The sequence below is a fragment of the Athene noctua genome, chromosome 1, assembly GCF_965140245.1.
Source record: "Athene noctua chromosome 1, bAthNoc1.hap1.1, whole genome shotgun sequence".
Classification (NCBI taxonomy): Eukaryota; Metazoa; Chordata; class Aves; order Strigiformes; family Strigidae; genus Athene; species Athene noctua.
In genome coordinates this window covers 262,503,793-262,522,528 of record NC_134037.1, presented here as the reverse complement: position 1 = coordinate 262,522,528, position 18,736 = coordinate 262,503,793, and the positions used below count along the sequence as shown (strand labels likewise).

Here is an 18,736-nt window from a genome sequence, read left to right as displayed (position 1 = left end):
AAACTTATTTGGATTATTCAGTTGTGAAATACCAACAGTTGCATAAATTAAAAATTTAGATGTGTGGACTTTTTTCGAACTTGGAAGAATCTTGAGTTTTCATTCAGAATAGTTATGATGGCACTCTCCTGCCAAGAAAATGTGAAACATCAATTTTGTGTCTGTCTTAATAGATGCAGGAAATGTAACATTTAATGTCACCCTTCTGCAATGAAGCTGGAAAGTACAAGGTTTAAACCTTCATCAGAAGCATTGGCTAAGTAAAGCATAATTCTGTGGTGCACTTTCACAAGATAAATTGAGACAGAAAAAGAGTCACTGAACAGAAGAACAAGTTGTTCTCTGCTGGGAGACAGAGGTAGCAGAGTTGATGGCTCCCAACTGGTTTTATCCATGTCGTGCTACCATTGCATGAATTCCTCTTTATGCATTGTATGCTCTATTTCTCTAATGAAATATTATTTGCGTGCATCAACGATGGCGTTGGTGGTTGTGATGGATCAGTGTGGTATGAAATCGACACCTTTTCCTAGCTGGGACTAGTCCAGGTTTGTGATAGGAGAAACTCGTTAGCGTCACTCATGGCTGTCCTTGGTAGGTGCCTTCTGAGCATCATCAGGAGTTGATTATTGTTATTATAATCACTTTACTTTCTCATCTTTACTAGTGCTGCTCTTCCCTGGGCTGCACAAAAATCAATGTGAAGTAGTGTGCTTCTGTGCTGGGTTCAGACTATGGGTTGGTTGAGAGAGGCGACTGGGTGGGTTGGTTGAGAGAGGCGACTGGGTGGGTTGGTTGAGAGAGGCGACTGGGTGGGTTGGTTGAGAGAGGCGACTGGGTGGGTTGGTTGAGAGAGGCGACTGGGTGGGTTGGTTGAGAGAGGCGACTGGGTGGGTTGGTTGAGAGAGGCGACTGGGTGGGTTGGTTGAGAGAGGCGACTGGGTGGGTTGGTTGAGAGAGGCGACTGGGTGGGTTGGTTGAGAGAGGCGACTGGGTGGGTTGGTTGAGAGAGGCGACTGGGTGGGTTGGTTGAGAGAGGCGACTGGGTGGGTTGGTTGAGAGAGGCGACTGGGTGGGTTGGTTGAGAGAGGCGACTGGGTGGGTTGGTTGAGAGAGGCGACTGGGTGGGTTGGTTGAGAGAGGCGACTGGGTGGGTTGGTTGAGAGAGGCGACTGGGTGGGTTGGTTGAGAGAGGCGACTGGGTGGGTTGGTTGAGAGAGGCGACTGGGTGGGTTGGTTGAGAGAGGCGACTGGGTGGGTTGGTTGAGAGAGGCGACTGGGTGGGTTGGTTGAGAGAGGCGACTGGGTGGGTTGGTTGAGAGAGGCGACTGGGTGGGTTGGTTGAGAGAGGCGACTGGGTGGGTTGGTTGAGAGAGGCGACTGGGTGGGTTGGTTGAGAGAGGCGACTGGGTGGGTTGGTTGAGAGAGGCGACTGGGTGGGTTGGTTGAGAGAGGCGACTGGGTGGGTTGGTTGAGAGAGGCGACTGGGTGGGTTGGTTGAGAGAGGCGACTGGGTGGGTTGGTTGAGAGAGGCGACTGGGTGGGTTGGTTGAGAGAGGCGACTGGGTGGGTTGGTTGAGAGAGGCGACTGGGTGGGTTGGTTGAGAGAGGCGACTGGGTGGGTTGGTTGAGAGAGGCGACTGGGTGGGTTGGTTGAGAGAGGCGACTGGGTGGGTTGGTTGAGAGAGGCGACTGGGTGGGTTGGTTGAGAGAGGCGACTGGGTGGGTTGGTTGAGAGAGGCGACTGGGTGGGTTGGTTGAGAGAGGCGACTGGGTGGGTTGGTTGAGAGAGGCGACTGGGTGGGTTGGTTGAGAGAGGCGACTGGGTGGGTTGGTTGAGAGAGGCGACTGGGTGGGTTGGTTGAGAGAGGCGACTGGGTGGGTTGGTTGAGAGAGGCGACTGGGTGGGTTGGTTGAGAGAGGCGACTGGGTGGGTTGGTTGAGAGAGGCGACTGGGTGGGTTGGTTGAGAGAGGCGACTGGGTGGGTTGGTTGAGAGAGGCGACTGGGTGGGTTGGTTGAGAGAGGCGACTGGGTGGGTTGGTTGAGAGAGGCGACTGGGTGGGTTGGTTGAGAGAGGCGACTGGGTGGGTTGGTTGAGAGAGGCGACTGGGTGGGTTGGTTGAGAGAGGCGACTGGGTGGGTTGGTTGAGAGAGGCGACTGGGTGGGTTCACCTGGTGCGATGACCACAGCCAAACGGAGCCAGAGCTACCGGTGCCTTAAAGGACAGAAATCAAGAAGTATATAACACAGGGACTGTGCAGAACAGCTAACATTAGCATTCGGAATGGACCCTGCGTGTCTCCTGTGCAATGTGGATATATTTCTATGTTTTTCCACAGACTTGGATTTCCAAACAGCATCCTCCCCTCGCCTTGAGGTACAGCTGAGATGGGAAACTTCCAGCCCACAGAGCTCTGAGTAAAAGTCAGCGCACGAAAGGAGGGAGAGTTTAAAACTTTTCCTGTGTGCAGTTTTTCCTGATAATGTCATTTTGGGGTGACAGGCTAGCATTAGAAGTGTCATAAAAGTTGTGATTTTTATGCAACCCCTACAGCTCTGTGCTTTTTTTTTTCTGCCCTGATGGTAACTTAGCAATGTGTGGTCTGTCTATGATTGTACAAACCAGAAGGTTTAAAGTCTCTTCTGTTTTTTGTCTTCCAGCCTCCAGACGAGTACCACCTAATCTGGATCACGTCTGATCTCATTTCATTTATCATAATTGTAGGAGTTTTTATATTCCAGAAGTAAGTAGCATTGTTACAGCTTGACTCTCGTGTATTTGTAGCGTGTGTTTTTGTTCAGAGCGTGGGGTGGAGATGGGAGAGGAGCACCGTGCTCCTCAGGCACTTGGATTGCAACAGCAGGGAAACTGTTTATTAAAAAATCCCTATGAAGGCTGCAGATAATAATTCCACTTCTGAGATGAGACGTTGGATTGGATGTGGTCACTACTTTTAAAGAATGAGATATCTCAAAATAGGAGCGATAGATGCTTTGACTCTGTTCATAAATGCATGTGGGAGAGAAACTGTAAATGCTTTAAGGAAATGGACATTCAGAAAGATATTAAAATACTTTAAAGGAAAAAGAGGAGATATTTTGAGATTCCACCATTATAGTCTTCAAAAAGAACATGTTATAGTTGTCTTAAATCAGTTTGTGCCTGTTTGGATGAAGAAATAGGAATGTTATGATGTAGCAAATCAGATCAGTTGCTTAGCTTGATGCACAGATCTCTCCATTTTCCGAAGAAAAGGGGGAGCAAGGATTTGATGAGGGCACTGCAGAAGCCTCTCTGTTAGCCAGGGTCCCTGAACACAGATGTGGAGCATAAAACCTAGGAGCAGAGCAAATTAAGACACTGATTAATCAGGAGGAGTTAAATCAACTTCCTAATGGTAGAGCTGGCCAAGCTGCCCACCTCTTGATTATACTGGAGGAAACCACGGTGTCTTCCTGGTGATGTCTTTTCTCCTGGGAGGCATTTTAGCTGTCAGTGGTGACAGTGTAATTACCCTCTCTGGGGAAGAAGCGTGAGCTCAGAGCTGCGTGCTCCCTCCAGGAAGCAGCAGCAAGCCTCTCCTGGGAAAATATCTCCTTCTGAAATTGCATCTCCTCTTCCCCTGATATCTATAATCTCATCTGCTTTGGCATGCACAGCAACTGTCCTAGAGACATCAAGGGACCTGTGCTTTCCTTCTTGATACCTAAAATGCCTTTGCGCTAGGAGCAGCAATTTAATTTGCTTCAGTCTCATGAACTAGTGGTTTTGCTGTTGTGTTGTCCCAGATCATCTGCTTGCATGATCTGGGTGTGTATTTACCCAGGTATTTTTGCCATGTCACAGTAGGCTATTGCTCCTGCTATCACTTGCTATAGATTTGACTTCAGGCCACGTGTTTATAATTGTGCCTAAGTTCATGACTTGCACAGTCCCACACTGGTAAATCTGTGCCCAGCAGGATCCCAGTTCCAGCATGGGATAATGGAGTGAGCAGCAGATTCAAAACTCTCCTCCCATATTAGTTTTCCCAACAGTTAATGAAAGCACTGACCGAGAGGAGATTAAGATTTTTCCTAAGCAATCTTGTGATATGAACTGTGGCCTATTAAACCTTTCTTCCAGAAAGGAGTTGTGGCAGTGTTATCTGGGAGGTTTTTATACTCCCTTAAATTTGTCAGTTGGTTTAATAAGAGATGTCCCTGCTCTTTAGACCCTGTATTTCCCTGTCAGAAATGCACGGGAGGAATCTGGAGGCAAGGACTGACCTCTTTAAAGAACAGAATTTGAAGGCCAAGTTCATGAGATATTTGACTTTGGGAGATGGTGCAGAAGACTGCAGATTTGGAAGGCTTTCTTGAATCAGACCCAGGAGACCACAGCTGAAGAAATTAGGCTGATTAAATCTGCTGAACGGGAACTATAGGTCCCAGAGAAATGATGCATGCTTGGAGAGAGGAAGTTGCAGCTACCTGGACTTGGAAACAGCTGGACTTTTCCTCTCGGCACAGATTGAAACTCTTCCAGTTTGGAAGAGGTTTGATAGAGTGGGGCAAGAGGAAGGAGGGTAAGGAAGGAAAGCGTTATTGCAGGATTTCTCTTCCACCCTCAGTGTGTGATAGAGGTGAGAAGAGCTGGGAACTGTCACCAGCTTTCCCCAGGGTCCATCAGCCTGGAGCACCGAGCTCCCTGCCCAACCTCTGGACCTGACATAAAGGCAGTTTCTCAGAGAGGTTTGGCCATGTGGGGTCTATTGTGGCAGGGCCACAGGTAATTAGTGACAGAACAAGAGGGAACGGCTTTAAACTCCAACAGGGGAGGGTCAGACTGGACATGAGGAGAAAATGTTTCCCAGCAAGAGTGGTCAGAGAGTGGAACAGGCTGCCCAGGGAGGGGGGAGTCCCCATCCCTGGGGTGTTTCAGGGCCGTTGGGATGAGCTGTGGGGGATGTGGGGTAGGGGAGAACTTTGTAGAGTTGGGCTGAGGGTTGGACTCGATGATCACAAGAGTCTTTCCCAACTGGAATGATTCTGTGAAATGTTGTCTTTTGGATGTCTCCCTTGGCACAACTCAACCCCAAGTCAGTGGAAGGGAGAAGTAGAAACTCTAGTACTAGAAGTTGGACTTTCTGCAGCAAAGGGCTTGCTCTTCCAAGAGTCTTGTGCAGAAGGCACCCATTTCCCTGCCGTTCCAGTTTCTCCACCACATGAAAAAACTAGAGGATATATCAGAACCAAATCAGAGCAGAATTGCCTAACTACTACCTGCTGATGTGATTCAGCTCCAGGAAATGGGGCTTGGCATTTGGCCTTCAGTGTTGTGGGGGATTTTTTGTTTTTGTTTTTTTTTTTTTTTAAAAAAAAAGTCCTTTTTGGGGCAAAACAGAGCTGCTTCCTTCATGCAAGGAGGAGGAGGTGGGTGGGAACAGAGCCACCGCTTCGATGTGCTCGTCCTCTCTCCTACGCATGGCTTGTCTCTCCTCCGTAGCCACAGGTAGGGTTTGCTCCTGCTGTTCTGCTTCAGCCCTGGTGACAGGATCGTGGCAGCCTCTCCAGAGGGGAAATACCAACTGTGATGACTTCTAACCAATCTTTTTTTGCCTCTTTGCCTTGTTTATTTTCTTACTGCTCTGACTGTTGTGCATGTTCCTCCTCTTTCTCTCTCTGCTGCATTCTGGCATCTCACAGCTATCACATGATCAGGTAATTCTGGTGCTTTCCTCCTCTTTCTCTTTCATTCAACCTTCCTTTCTCTCTTTCTTTCTCCCTCTTTGCTATGGCTTCACTGCAGATGGACAGAGCAGGACCTAGTTTTTTTATGATACTTTCAAACATCTGGCTTCAGAGGGGGGGACCATAAGGGTCTGAACATCGTACAGTCCATAGCCACAAGCACCACAGGAGCCTGATGCTGAAGCCGGTGGATGTTTTGAAGGCAATCTGACCTTTTGTTACAATGATCCAAATCGTTGCCTTTTAAAACAGCCCTCTTCTGGAGGTCCTGCAGTGTTATAATTGGGAAATTCCCAGTGGATGTCATCCTTTTTCCATGGAAATAATCCCATGCAAAATATCCCCTTCCTTCCTGCATTTAGCAGATGTTTTTGAGACCAGCCTCTTCTAAACTGTCCAGTGCTAAAGAAAATAATATAACCTGTTCAATTATATAAAGTAGCACTTTTTTAGGCCTGCAAATTAATTAATAAGGCCACCAGCTAGAAAGGTTTGGCTCACCCATTGCTGCACTTTGGATCCTTCAGGAGTTTTTCCCAGTTACACCCTTGTGAAATGGGAAATGCAATGTGAAAATAAATATCATTGCACCCAGGAAGAGAATGAGCCTGGGATGCTGGATTTGAAGTGCCATCAGTTGTAAACCCAAGTTTCTCCTTGTATTGGCTGTTTTCTCACCAGTCGTTCTCTTCCCCCTTGGAGGGAAGCGCTGTTGCTTTTCTGCAGTAAAGCCTTCGCTGCACCCGGACCAAACTCTTCACGTGTTACCTTGTCCATTCCTTCTGCTCTGTGCCATGGGGTTGTATTTCTGAGGACTTGGCTACTCCTTATCTGTGCTTATCTGCCCCTTTCTCTCTGCCCACCCATTGCCTTGGGGGTCGGGGTTGGCCACCTCCAAGTATCACCTGCTTCACGAGGTACCTTGGACTTGTGGTGTTACGTCCTTATGGCATCTCCCCCAAACAGGGCCAGGTTGAGCCCTTCTGTGGGTGCAGGGAGGTTGGGTGTTTTCCCTTTTGTGCCTCCCCCTTGTTCCCTGGCTCATGGATAAGGAGACAGGCATGGAGGAGTTGGGCAGGCTTTAGGCAAGAGCAGTCGCAGGATGGAGACTCTGGTTGCAGCTGGCTTGGCTCTTTGCTCTCTCTATCTTATCACCTCGGTACCAATCAACCCCGTTTTCCCCCCAATTTTCCCCTCTCCCATCCCTTTTCCCTGTCATTTAGCATCTCCCCTCCAAACCAAGGGTCCCAGTTGTGGCCCTAACACGGTGTATGCTGTCTCTGTGTTGTTGTCCCAGTATTTTTTAGTCTGTTCCCACCCTGTGTCCGTCTGGTCTGCTTTGACGCCAGCCTCCCAGAACAAGACCTACCTGCTGTCTATCTGGCCTTTTTGCACGCTGCTGTCCTAAACGTGGTCGATCACAACAGAGTCCAAGGGGGTAGGAGAGGTGCTATTTTCTATTAAACAAGCTTTCTGGACACCCAAAGGCTATTGAGCACAGCAGAGAGTATTTCATATGGTGTGGATTGGAGTTGCATCGTGGTTAAATGTGCTGGTGGCTCTTCTAAGAGAGTGTTTCAAAGTACCCCTGGAAAATGGGGTGACCTTCCCAGCTGGTTCAATCAGAGCAATGCACCCCTGTGAGAGGAGTCATCAGCCACTCATGCATATTTAATCACCTGGGGTCTGAGCACAACCACTGTGGGAGGTGGAGAACAGAGTGCAGGGCTTGTTTCTCTTGGCAGGAAGAGAAAAGCCCTTGGTCCCTGCACCCCTTTGAGGCTGGGCTGTCTATGCCTCAAAACAACCCATGGCCTCCATGGGACACCTAGGACCTATGGGTAAGAGATCATTGTGCCTTTTGGCCATGCAGCCCAGCCTGAGCCTGAAAATCCTGATGATGTGGGCAAAGAAAAGACTTGTAGCAATATATTTTGGTCCCGATTATAGTTTAAGGAGGGTCGTACCCTCTGAGACTGTATGAACTTGCAGCCACATCGACCTTGGTGGGATCTGCCTGCATGGGACACTAAGGGTAAAAATGCTGGTCTTCCAAGTCAGAGTGGCTCATCTGAGATGATGATAAAAGGAAATTATTTTTTTTTAATACTTTAATGTCTTTGCCTCCTTGTTCTTCCTCCATGTTGCTTGTCCATGGATCTGTGAGTTGTGTTGTGTTGCCATCCCACCCCCTCTTCTCTCTGTAGCAGAGCACAGCTTTCACCTGTACCCAGTCAGAGCCTGATGGCACGGTGTCAGCCACTGGGATTTGGGAAGGGTACCCCCATGAGATCGGCACCAGCTAGATTTTCCTGGAAAAATTACAAAACCTCTTTTGAGGTTGTTGCTTTGTCAGGCTGATACCGTGGACCCAGGCTGGAGATGTGTGTGGGTCCTCAAATCCTCTGCTCCCCGAGGTTGGGGAGGGGGGTTAGTAATTTAAGAGAAGGCAGTTGTCACTTTAAAAAAAAAAAAAAATTTCCTTTCTTCTGTGGGTAAACCACTAGATGGTGCCAGAAGATCAGAAACTCCATAAACTCCCCTGAATCCCTGTTCTTTCCCTTCCAATAGCCTCTATAACATCCTTTGGTAGGGAGAGTGGGATTTACAAAAGCTTTCCTTTGTGGTCAGGAGGTAGGATGCGTTGGATGGGTGTGGGCTATGAAAGCCTGGCCTAAACGGCATCCCTCTGCAGTGGGATCTTGGGTACAGCTGCTTTGTCTGAGCCACCAAGCCCTTTTTTCCCCTCCTGTGGCAACTGCTCACCTTTCACCCCTAATGCCAGCAGCTCTGCAGCTGAGGGTCTGCTACAGTGGTGCTCTCAGGCTGAAAAACAGCTTTAAAAGCAAAATCCCCTTTGAACTTGCTGCGATTGGTTATTACTAACACCAATAATTTTATTAATGAACATTCAGTAATAAAAGTCTGGCTAATTTTATGTTGAGCCAGTTCCCATCATGTTCATGTGATGGAAATTTGTGGTAAGCACTGTTTCGTCAAGGCTTACAAAGTGGAGTGTTTGTGTAGAAACATTTAAGTAAAGACCTGGCATCTGGGGAGGGAAGTGCACTGGGAGAAATTCTGTTTAAGGGCACTGTATGTGACAGCTACCTGCATTAGGACTGCAGAGCAGCTCATGTTGGTGTCTGCTGTGTCTCAGGTTTGAGACCTTAAATTGTCTTTTGAGCTCTATTCTCCCACAAGTGTGAGCATGTCACTTGGTAAGGAAAAGGTTATCGTTTCTTTGCTTGGCTTGGTCTCTTGTTCTGTTCCCTCTTTCCAACCCAAAAAGTCAAAATAGCCTGACCTCCTCGGGCACCTGTGATGTGATAGAGAGGGGTTTGGGGCCTCTACAGTCCTTGGTGAAATTAGCGGAATTTAGGATGTTCAAGGTGGTTAAAGATGACCTGCTTGTATGTCTGTACCCCTCTGAGATAACATGCTCATCTCTGAACGTCCTCCTACTGTGCGGGGTTGCGTAGGTAGGTGCAAGGGAGCAAAGGCATGAGGGTCTCTGGGACAGGTTGGCCTCCCCATTGTTGGTGGTCACTTGCACTGAGGATGCTTCTTGGGGAGATGAGCCCCTGATATCCCCCTCTTGTCTTGCAGGTGGCGCCTAGGAAGCATCAGGACCTACAACCCAGAGCAGATCATGCTCAGCGCTGCTGTCCGCCAGTCCAGCCGGGATGTCAAGATCATGAAGGAGAAGCTGATCTTCTCAGGTATGGATGGGCCTGGGTGGTCAGAGGCCTCTGCTCCATCTGTCTCCTCAGCTGTCACCCTGCTCTCTGCTGGTGGAGGTGGTCTTGATACAGGTGTTGTCATCTGCTGGTGGGACAGGGTGACTGGACTGACCCTGCTGCACTGAACCACTTGTGGGATATGGGCATGGCTCATCCATCCCAAAGGGGTGCAGGTCTGAGCACTAATTTTCACAGAAATCCTGCATTTAATTTCCCAAGTTATGCCATGCAGCTCTGTCATACTGTCCCACATCATCTCCCCTCTCAGTTGTCAACAGTGTGTCAAAAACTATAAAACCTATTAAAATAATGGCTTAGATCACCACAACTTAATTTGGGATAGACCTGGAATTCAGTGGCGCTATATGTTGAGAAAGTCCTGGTATCCTTGTGCTCCTCCCAGCATTTATTTGTGTTGAAACATGCTGGCAATGTGTCCATCTCACCCCACCTCTAAGAAAGATCCCAGAAACGTGTACAAAGAGGGAAACATTCAGCTTTAAAAGATTGAAGTTGGTGCATGAAGCTCACATTTGAAGGAAGTTATCATAATCTCCCCTTGAGCTTTGTTGTGGGTTTTCTTTCCTTGTATTTAGGGGCTAGAGACCTCCATCGAGAATCAGGGTTTGTTGTACTGAGCACACACAGCAAAAAGACAACTCTTGCCTCAGAGAGCTTAATGTGTGAAATGCAGGCCTGACTCTGCCCTCTAGAGATGGTGAAAATCAGGCATAAATGCTGGAAACGCAGAGAGGAAAAGGATTTGGTCACAGTAGAATTAAGCCTCCTCGGAGTCTTCTAGATATAAAATATCCCAGATGTAAAAAAATATCCTTAGAGGTAGGGGATATGTATTAGTTTTGTGCTTCTGAAACAAATGTTCTTGCTTAGGGTGGGTGTTTACAATGAAAACATTGGCAGTTGCGTGTTTTTCCCAGGGAAACCAGTGACTGTAGCAGTCTGCCCTTTTCCAGAATGGCCATTTGGGTAGAGATTTAAGTTCAGTTCCCACAAGTGACTAATTCAGCCTGTGACATAACATGATGTGTGTGTGTGTGTGGGGGGGGGTGTCCAGTCTTGCCTTTGATGCTGGCATAATTATCAGGGTCTGAAATTTAGAGGTGAGCTCCTAATTGGAGGCAGATCCTGTCTGGAACTGGTTTTAAATGGGTGCAGTGTAACTAAACCCAGGGTGAAATCCCTGTAGGATCAGATGGATCCCACGTGGTGGAAGGGCACAGCTGCTCAGTGCCTCTGTTTCCCCATCCATGGGGGAGCCCCTGGGATTTACACCCCTGTGACAATGTCCCTGCTTTCTCTCCCCTCCCCAGAGATCAACAACAGCGTGGAGACCATGGACGAGCTGTCTCCCTGCTCCGAGAACGGCTACGCCAACGAGATGGTCACCCCCACAGATCACCGGGACACCAAGCTGCGGATGAACTGAGGGGCTGGGCTCTGACCCCGGCGCACGGCGTCCCCCGCGCCCGCTCTGGCAGCGAGAGCCGGGCTCTCCGCTTGTTGCGGGATGGGAAGCTTTGAGGAACTGCTGGTCAGGCAGAGACCCCTTCCCCTACCCCATCACTAGCTGCTCCACCTCCCTGGTTGTGAGGTTGGGGGGGCTTATTTTTTGTAAATATGTAGAAAATCTGATTTTTTTTTTGTCTCCTCTTTTTTTTTTTTTGAGTGTAACTTTTTCCAGGGCATGAGTGGAAATACCGTGTTCATTAAATCCTCGACCTTATGGCTGAAGTTATTTGAATCTTGATGTGACAGCCTGAGTCCCCTTGGGGGGGTTCTGGGAAAAACATGTGTCCCCCTTTCTCCCCTTTTCCCTGCTCCACTCCTTCCCTTGGTGCAGAGACTGTGTAGCTGAACGTTGTGATGTTCTCGTGAGGTGTCGTTTTTGTTATGGGTTTTTTGTTGTTTTGTTTCCCCTCTTTTCCCCCTTTCCTGGGCAATGAAGTTTTAGTTCTAATGCACCAGGAGCCTGTTTGGAGGAGAGAAGCTTTCCTAGGAGAGGGGATTAGCACTGCTCTTCCCTGCTGAAGTTCAGAGCCAGGGAAGGGATTGCACTGGCTCAGTCACTTGGGCACCTTCTCCCCGTTCCGTCCTCCTTCCCCAAAGCCTGGATGCCCGCAGGGGAATGGCCTTGAAATGTTCTGCTGCAGTCTTGAAGGCAAATTCTGAATGTTGGCTGTAGATTAGCCTCTGTTGGCAGCAATGGTTTGATATTTGATTTTTTTTTTTTCTCTTCCCTTTCTTTCTATCTTCTCCCTGAGTTGGGCGCTCTCAGGAGCCTGGATGGCTTGCAAAAAGCAATGCCTTTGGCACCATCACTGCTCGCATCTGGTTAAAGTGCCTGCCACTCCAAGTGGCATTTGAAGTTGCTTCTTGCTTCTCTGTCCTTGCACCCGTGTAGGAAGAGGAGGTGGTGGTGCACTGTGAACTTCCCCCCTCTGTGGGCCAAGCAGAAGCCCATGGGTGAAGGAGTTGTAAATAGTTTGGAAAAGTGAAGCAGCCCCGGAATGTTATTTATTCCCGCAAGGAGACCTTTTTCTCCTTGCTTTAAAAGCAGGATCTTTAAAAGCTGCATGTTCACATCCTCCAAAGGAGTGATGGTCTTGCAGCAGATGCTGACAGGCTCATGAAGGCAGGAGCTCTCATCAGCATGTTTCCAATGCAAAAGGCTTTAAACCAAAATCCTAGACCAGAGGTTAAAAGAAAAAAACAAAAAGCTCAGAAACCAAGTAGATGACAGTTGCATTTTATCCCCTCCCTGAAACGGCTCACAGCCAGCCCAAGGCCAGTCTCAACTCTCTGCTCTTGACCTTCAGGGCCATGTAGAGAGGAGCCTGTTTTTGGGTCACTTTGCTGTTCACACGGAGCCGGTTCCCAAGGCAGCTGAAGCCAGCCAGAAGGCTGCTGGAGCTGTGAATGGGTCTTGGCTCAGTCCCTGTGGCCTTCTGGTGTTGGGTTGCTTCCTTCCTTCTTGGATCTTGGTCGACACAACGTGAGAAATCCCACTGAGCGTGAGCTTCCTTTGAAACTTGGTGTGCACGGCCTTGAAAACGATGGGGACCATCACAAAGAGCTTTCCCATGGAGGGAAGGGGAGCTGAGGCTGTATAAATAAAGAGTCTTTGGCCAAGCTGGGTTGCAGCACCCATGAGCAGCTGGGAGAAGTCACCTTGCAGAGGAGGAGGTCTGGGGGATGCTGATGTGCATCACATTCAACGCACAAAGCAGGACGGAAAGGCCAGAAACAAGCCACAATAAAACCAGCCTCAAGCAGTTTGTTCTTGTTTTGGCAGCACTGACCTGCTCTATTTGTACTCCGGTAACGTTTTGAAATCCCAAAGTCTTGGACTTAGGGTGTAAAAATCTTTGGCAAAAGTGGCCGACTTCATTTGCGTAAAAGAAAAAGACCCCTATTAATAATAAAAACATGGATTGTCATGCTTTAATAAGCATCTCCTAAGCAGTGCAAACCAAGACTGTAAATCTGTTCGCATCTACCCTGGGTTCTTGTGAATGTAAGTGGAGTAAGACCCTGGTCCATGCTGCCTCTTACCTTCCCCAAACACTGTCCTTCTGTACGGTACTCTCAAGTCTGTGAAACATGGTGTGTTTGGTTTGTTTTTTTCCTGCAAATTGCAAGATTTTGGTGGATCTGAAGGCTTTTGAGGAAAAAAAAAAAAAAGTTGCTTCTCCCTTTAATGTGGTGCTGTATTGAAACATTCCCAGTGGATTGTCATTGCCAAGTGAGAGATGTTGTTTAAATCTCAGCATCTGTTGATAATCACCTGCATGTTCTGTTTTTATCCTTGGAGATGACTTTATTGAAAGGTCAAGTGCTTAAAGCTTGGAAGTGTTAAAAGCAATCCAACAAAGAGGTTTTTTTTCACAATTCACTTTTTTCTTTTTTTTTTTTATGATGAGACCCAAACTTTATGTGATGCACTGTTACCATTATTGTCCTGAATACTTGCTACTTTTCTTTTTAAAAGGATGATACTTTTTTGATGAAAATAGACCTAGACCAACATAAACTCTGCAATGCTCTGTGAAATAAACTGTCAGTATTTCCCTGCCAGCCTGTGACGTTGTCGTGTGTTCTGGGATTGCTTGCATAATGATGATGCCTTGATCTTCTCCCTGTCTTTCTGCTTTTTTCATGGTTTACGAGGGAGCTCAAGGTCTGACCAGAGGGAGTTTTGGAGATCTGTCTGTGTTGAGATCAGTACAGTTGTGTTGCATCTCCTCTTGATGATACCAAACTGAGTGGTAAGGTTGACACACCTGAGGGAAGGGATGCCATCCAGCGGGACCTGGATAAGATTGAGAAATGGGCCCACATGAACCTCAGGAGGCTTAAAAAGGTCAAGTGTAAGGGTCCTGCATGTCGCAATCCCTGGTATCCATACAGACGAAGGGATGAAGAGCAGCCCTGCAGAGGAGGACTTGGTGGATGAGAAGCTGGATATGACTTGAAAATGTGAGCTCACAGCCCAGAAAGGCCCCGTGTGCTGGGCTGCACCCAGAGCAGGGGGGGCACAGGGCCAGGGGGGGATTCTCCCCTCTGCTCCGCTCTGGGAGACCCCCCTGCAGGGCTGGGTCCAGCTCGGGGGCACCAACAGCAGAAGGACACGGACCTGCTCCAGCGGGGCCAGAGGAGGCCATGGAGATGCTGGGGGGGCTGGAGCCCCCCTGTGAGGACAGGCTGAGAGAGTTGGGGGGTTCAGCTGGAGAAGAGAAGGCTCCGGGGAGACCTTATTGCAGTCTTTCAATACTTAGAGAGGTTATAAGAAAGATGGGGACAGACTTTTCAGCAGGGCCTGTAGCGATAGGACAAGGGGTAATGGTTTTAAACTAAAAGAGGGGAGATTGAGACTAGCTATAAGGAAGATTTTTATTTTTTTTTTTTACAGTGAAGGTGGTGAAAAACTGGCACAGATTGCCCAGAGAGGTGGTAGATGCCCCCTCCCTGGAAGGGTTCAAGGCCAGATTGGATGGAGCGTTGAGCAACCTGGTCTGGTTGAAGATGTCCCTGCTCGTTGCAGGGGGTTGGACGAGGTGACCTTTAAAGGTTCCTTCCAACCCAAACTGGTCTGGGATTCCGTGGTTCTCTCCCATCCAGGTTTTCTAAGACAGTAGCTGAAAAGCAGTCATGTGGAGAGTGACTCTGCAGACCTGAGTTTTGAACGGTAACTGTAGAATAATTTTTTCAGTGTTTGTGGCCACAGGGGGATAATGACGCACTGGTAGAACAGATCAGGCAGCAGTTTTAAACCAAACAAACAGGAAGCAATTTATTTTTTACACACATATAGCAAGCCATTGCCCCAGGGTGCTGTGAAGGCCAAAGACCATAAGCAAGTTAAAAGATGAATAAATGGCTCATACGTCCATTAGCACTTACTAAATAATAAGCGTCCGGATGTGAGATCTAGCTTGGAAAGTCCCTGAGCAGTTCTTTGCTAAATGTATATATTAAGGGAAAATCTTGCTTGGTGCTTGCTCTGTTTTGTTGTTTTGTTTTGTTTTTTTGTTTTTTTTTTTTTTTATTCTTCACCCCAGAATCTGCTGCCAGCTGCAAACAGAAGGTGCTTTGGGTGAGAAGTGGATCTTGTCTGGGTCAGCATGGGATTGTTCTTTGTTAAGCAGCTGTTTTCTCCAGCCCCTGAATGGCTGCATTTAACTGATAGTTGAAAGGGATTAAAGTAAATACAACACTATCTCACTGGTTGGTGATGGGTAGTCAGTACCGTGTCATGGATTTGACTGGCCCTGGGAATACCATTTGAGTGTTAAATATAAAACTGCCCTAGGGGAAGGGGTAGAGCTCCTGATACCTACAATATTGAATAATCCCTAACTGGGGGCTGTCATTGCTGTACCCTAGGGAAAGATTTTTGAAAAGTTGAAAGGAGAGAAATGGGAGTCATGTAGGCTGTGTCTGTTATTCAAATAAAAGAGCTGAGGATTGGTTGCTGGCTTTAAGCCCAAATGGCTTGGGACAGCCAACGTTGTGCTATTTAACTCTTTTTCTTCCTTCCTCAAACTGCCCTTATTTGTAAGAGCTTAGTGGTACAGTGGAGATAGTTCTAACTGTACCTGGGAATCTTTCCAGACCTTTAAGTGTTCTAGTCCTGAGGTCTGGGAAGTGATGCTGATGTCACCTCGCCCTAGCCCTACAGAATTATCTGCCATAAAAGATCTCTTATCTCTGCTAAAGCCTTAATATAGAATCACAGAATCAACTAGGTTGGAAAGGACCTTGAAGATCATTCAGTCCAACCGTTAACCCGGCACTGACAGTTCCCAACTCCCCCAGATCCCTCAGCGTTGGCTCAGCCCGACTCTTCAACCCCTCCAGGGATCCCGGGGACTCCCCCCTGCCCTGGGCAGCCCATTCCAACGCCCAACAGCCCCTTCTGCACAGAAATCCTTCCTCAGAGCCAGCCTGACCCTGCCCTGGGCAGCTTGAGGCCATTCCCTCGGGGCCTGGCGCTGGGGCCTTGGCTCCAGAGACTCATCCCCCCTCTCTGCCCCCTCCTGGCAGGGAGTTGCAGAGGGCCAGGAGGTCTCCCCTCAGCCTCCTCTGCTCCAGACTGAACCCCCCCAGTTCCCCCAGCCGCTCCCCAGCAGACCTGTGCTCCAGACCCTGCCCCAGCTCCGTTGCCCTTCTCTGGCCACGCTCGAGTCATTCAATGGCCTTTTTGGGGTGAGGGGCCCAAAACTGAACCCAGGAATCGAGGGGCGGCCTCCCCAGTGCCGAGCCCAGGGCTCAGATCCCTTCCCTGGCCCTGCTGGCCACGCCAGTGCTGACACAAGCCAGGATGCCGTTGCCCTCCTTGGCCCCCTGGGCACACTCTGGCTCATTCTCAGCCCCCCCAGTCCCTCTCTGACCGGCAGCTCTCCAGCCACTCCTCCCCAGGCCTGTAGCCCTGCTGGGGGTTGTTGTGGCCCAAGGGCAGCCCCCGGCATTTGCCCTCAGTGAAACTCCCCCAGTTGGGCTCAGCCCATGGCTCCAGCCTGGCCGGGTCTCTCTGCAGCCTCCCCACCCTCGAGCAGACCAACACTCCCACCCAACCGGGTGTCACCTGCAAACTGACCGGGGGTGCCCTCGATCCCCTCGTCCAGATCACCAATAAAGATGTTAACCAGGAGCGGCCCCAGCACCCAGCCCTGGGGGACACCGCTCCTGACCGGCCGCCAGCTGGATTTAACTCCGCTCACCACAACTCCCTGGGCCCGGCCATCAGACAGTTTTTACCCAGCGAAGCGTGTGCCCATCCAGGCCTCGAGCGGCCAGTGTCGCCAGGAGAATGCTGTGGGAAGCGGTGTCAAAGGCCTTGCTAAAGTCAAGGTGAACAACACCCACAGCCTTTCCCTCATCCAGTAAGCAGGTCGCCCTGTCGTAGGGGAGATCAGGTTTGTCAGGCAGGACCTGACTTTCATGAACCCGCTGACTGGGCCTGAGCATCTGGTTGTCCTGCATGTGCTGTGTGATGGTGCTCAGGATGAGCTGCTCCATCAGCTTCCCTGGCACCAATGTCAAGCTGACAGGCCTGTAATTTCCCAGATCAGCCTTTTTTCAGTCTATTTGTAGAGGACGGTAAGAAGGAACTAGCTCCGATAAGTTCTAGACCCCGGAGAGGGGCTGCGCCCTGTCTGCCCGCCCTGTTCCCGTGCTCCCAGTCACTCGTGCTCCCTGGGGGCTGCTCTTGTCTGTGAGGGACGGTTGGGCGCCGTCACTCCAGTCTCTGCCCACCCTGAGTCCCCGCTGCCCTCGTTCCCAGCTCCCTCTTCCCGCTCAGGGGGGAGGCAACTCGAGGCTCTCCCTCCTCCCTGGGCTTCTGCCTTCACGTCTTGCGGTTTTGCCGGGGGTGTTTGATGCTTTCAGGAGGGTCCCGTGCCACTGTCCTCCTCCTCAGAGCCCTTCTCCTCAGCAACTCAATATGATGCAGTGGCTAAGAGTTTTCGAAGTTCAAACAGTATGAAAGGTCAAGCCACGATGTGAGCAGCAGCAGCAGCAGCATGAGGCTGAAAGCTGGTTCCCCTTCCCCTCTTCTTTCCTGAAACTCCTGACCAGGTTTCAAGCTCAACGGGAGTATTGACCACATGTGAAATAAGAAACCAGTTGGGGTTTTTTCCCTCTTAAGACTTAGGTTTTTTCCCTCTCTTCCTTCTGGACTGTGTTTCTGTTACTTCTCTGCCCTTAAGCATGTATTTGGTGTGTGACTGCCCCTCACTTCTGCTCACTGGCTGAGGGTGAAAAGAGGGTGTCTGTTACGGCAGGTCTCAAATAAACCGCCAACCACCAAAAATTGAAAATTTATTATTAACAGAATTAACTAGTTCTCCATAAATTACAGGTTCGAATGTCTGTGAGAGGAGAAGAGAGCGACTTCCTAGGGTTTAAGGACACCCCGACACGCTCCCTCACTCACCTGACAAGTGAGGGCTCTCACCCTCGAGGACCTGCTCAGGGCAGTGTCCAGACCCAAGGCACCTCGAGGAGTTTCCATGGGCAGCGTCCTGACCCCGGGGGAGAGGCCTCGGCCGCAGCTCCAGGGGACTCCATTTATACCCAGGATGAATCTGACCTGGAGTCAGTAGCGGCTCCCGTTGGCCAAAGGCCCCGACACCGTGAAGCCCCGAGAGCAAAGGCAGTCAGGAGCTGCTGCCCTTCAGCAGCCCAGAAGCCCTATTTTCATTGGGGGGAGCAGCTGCCACAGTGTCCTGACTCCATGGCAAGGTGGGGCCATGGACGGTGGTGCCAGGAGCGCACAGACAGCTGTTCTGGACAGGATGCGTTTTCTTCTCCTGGCCATGTGGTGGGGAGGTACAGACCACAGTGTGATCAAGTCCTAGTGACTGTCTCCCTCAAGACATCTCACTGCTGTGGTTTCTGTTACCTGATTTATCCAGAACCCTTTCCTCTTGTCCTTTCCATTTTTTTTCACTTGTTTTCTCTTCAGTTTAGCTGCGTCCCTTCTCCTCCCTATTCCTTTCTCCTCCTGACATGGATACTTTGCTGCTCCTTTGGGAAGCTTTGGTCCTGCGTTCACAGAGGGCTTTCCCCAGCAGGCACCTGGGGTTCCTGGTTCTCTATACTTGCATTTGCTTTTTGCATCTCCTTAATGCTTGTGGCTTTGTGCCTAATGGCTTCCATAGGCCATGTGCCAGGGGCTGAGCGTTTTTAATGTGAAGAAGAGATTTTTAGTCCCAATCCCCTGTAAGATCACTGCT

General features: G+C 49.5%; 1 protein-coding gene across 2 annotated transcripts in view; it reads left to right on the top strand.

Moving 5' to 3' along the window:
• GDPD5 (glycerophosphodiester phosphodiesterase domain containing 5) overlaps nucleotides 1-13,574 on the top strand; it is a 177,748-nt gene extending 164,174 nt beyond the window's left edge. Inside the window, exons 14-17 of one of the 2 annotated variants that reach the window (XM_074918808.1) lie at nucleotides 2,665-2,747; nucleotides 5,692-5,706; nucleotides 9,346-9,458; nucleotides 10,811-13,574. In XM_074918808.1, coding sequence (XP_074774909.1) covers nucleotides 2,665-2,747; nucleotides 5,692-5,706; nucleotides 9,346-9,458; nucleotides 10,811-10,926 — 327 coding nt within the window. In that variant the 3' untranslated portion in view covers nucleotides 10,927-13,574. The remainder of the gene's footprint in view (nucleotides 1-2,664; nucleotides 2,748-5,691; nucleotides 5,707-9,345; nucleotides 9,459-10,810) is intronic. The other variant, XM_074918819.1, reaches the window with a different exon arrangement.
• The last annotated feature ends 5,162 nt before the right edge of the window (nucleotides 13,575-18,736 follow it).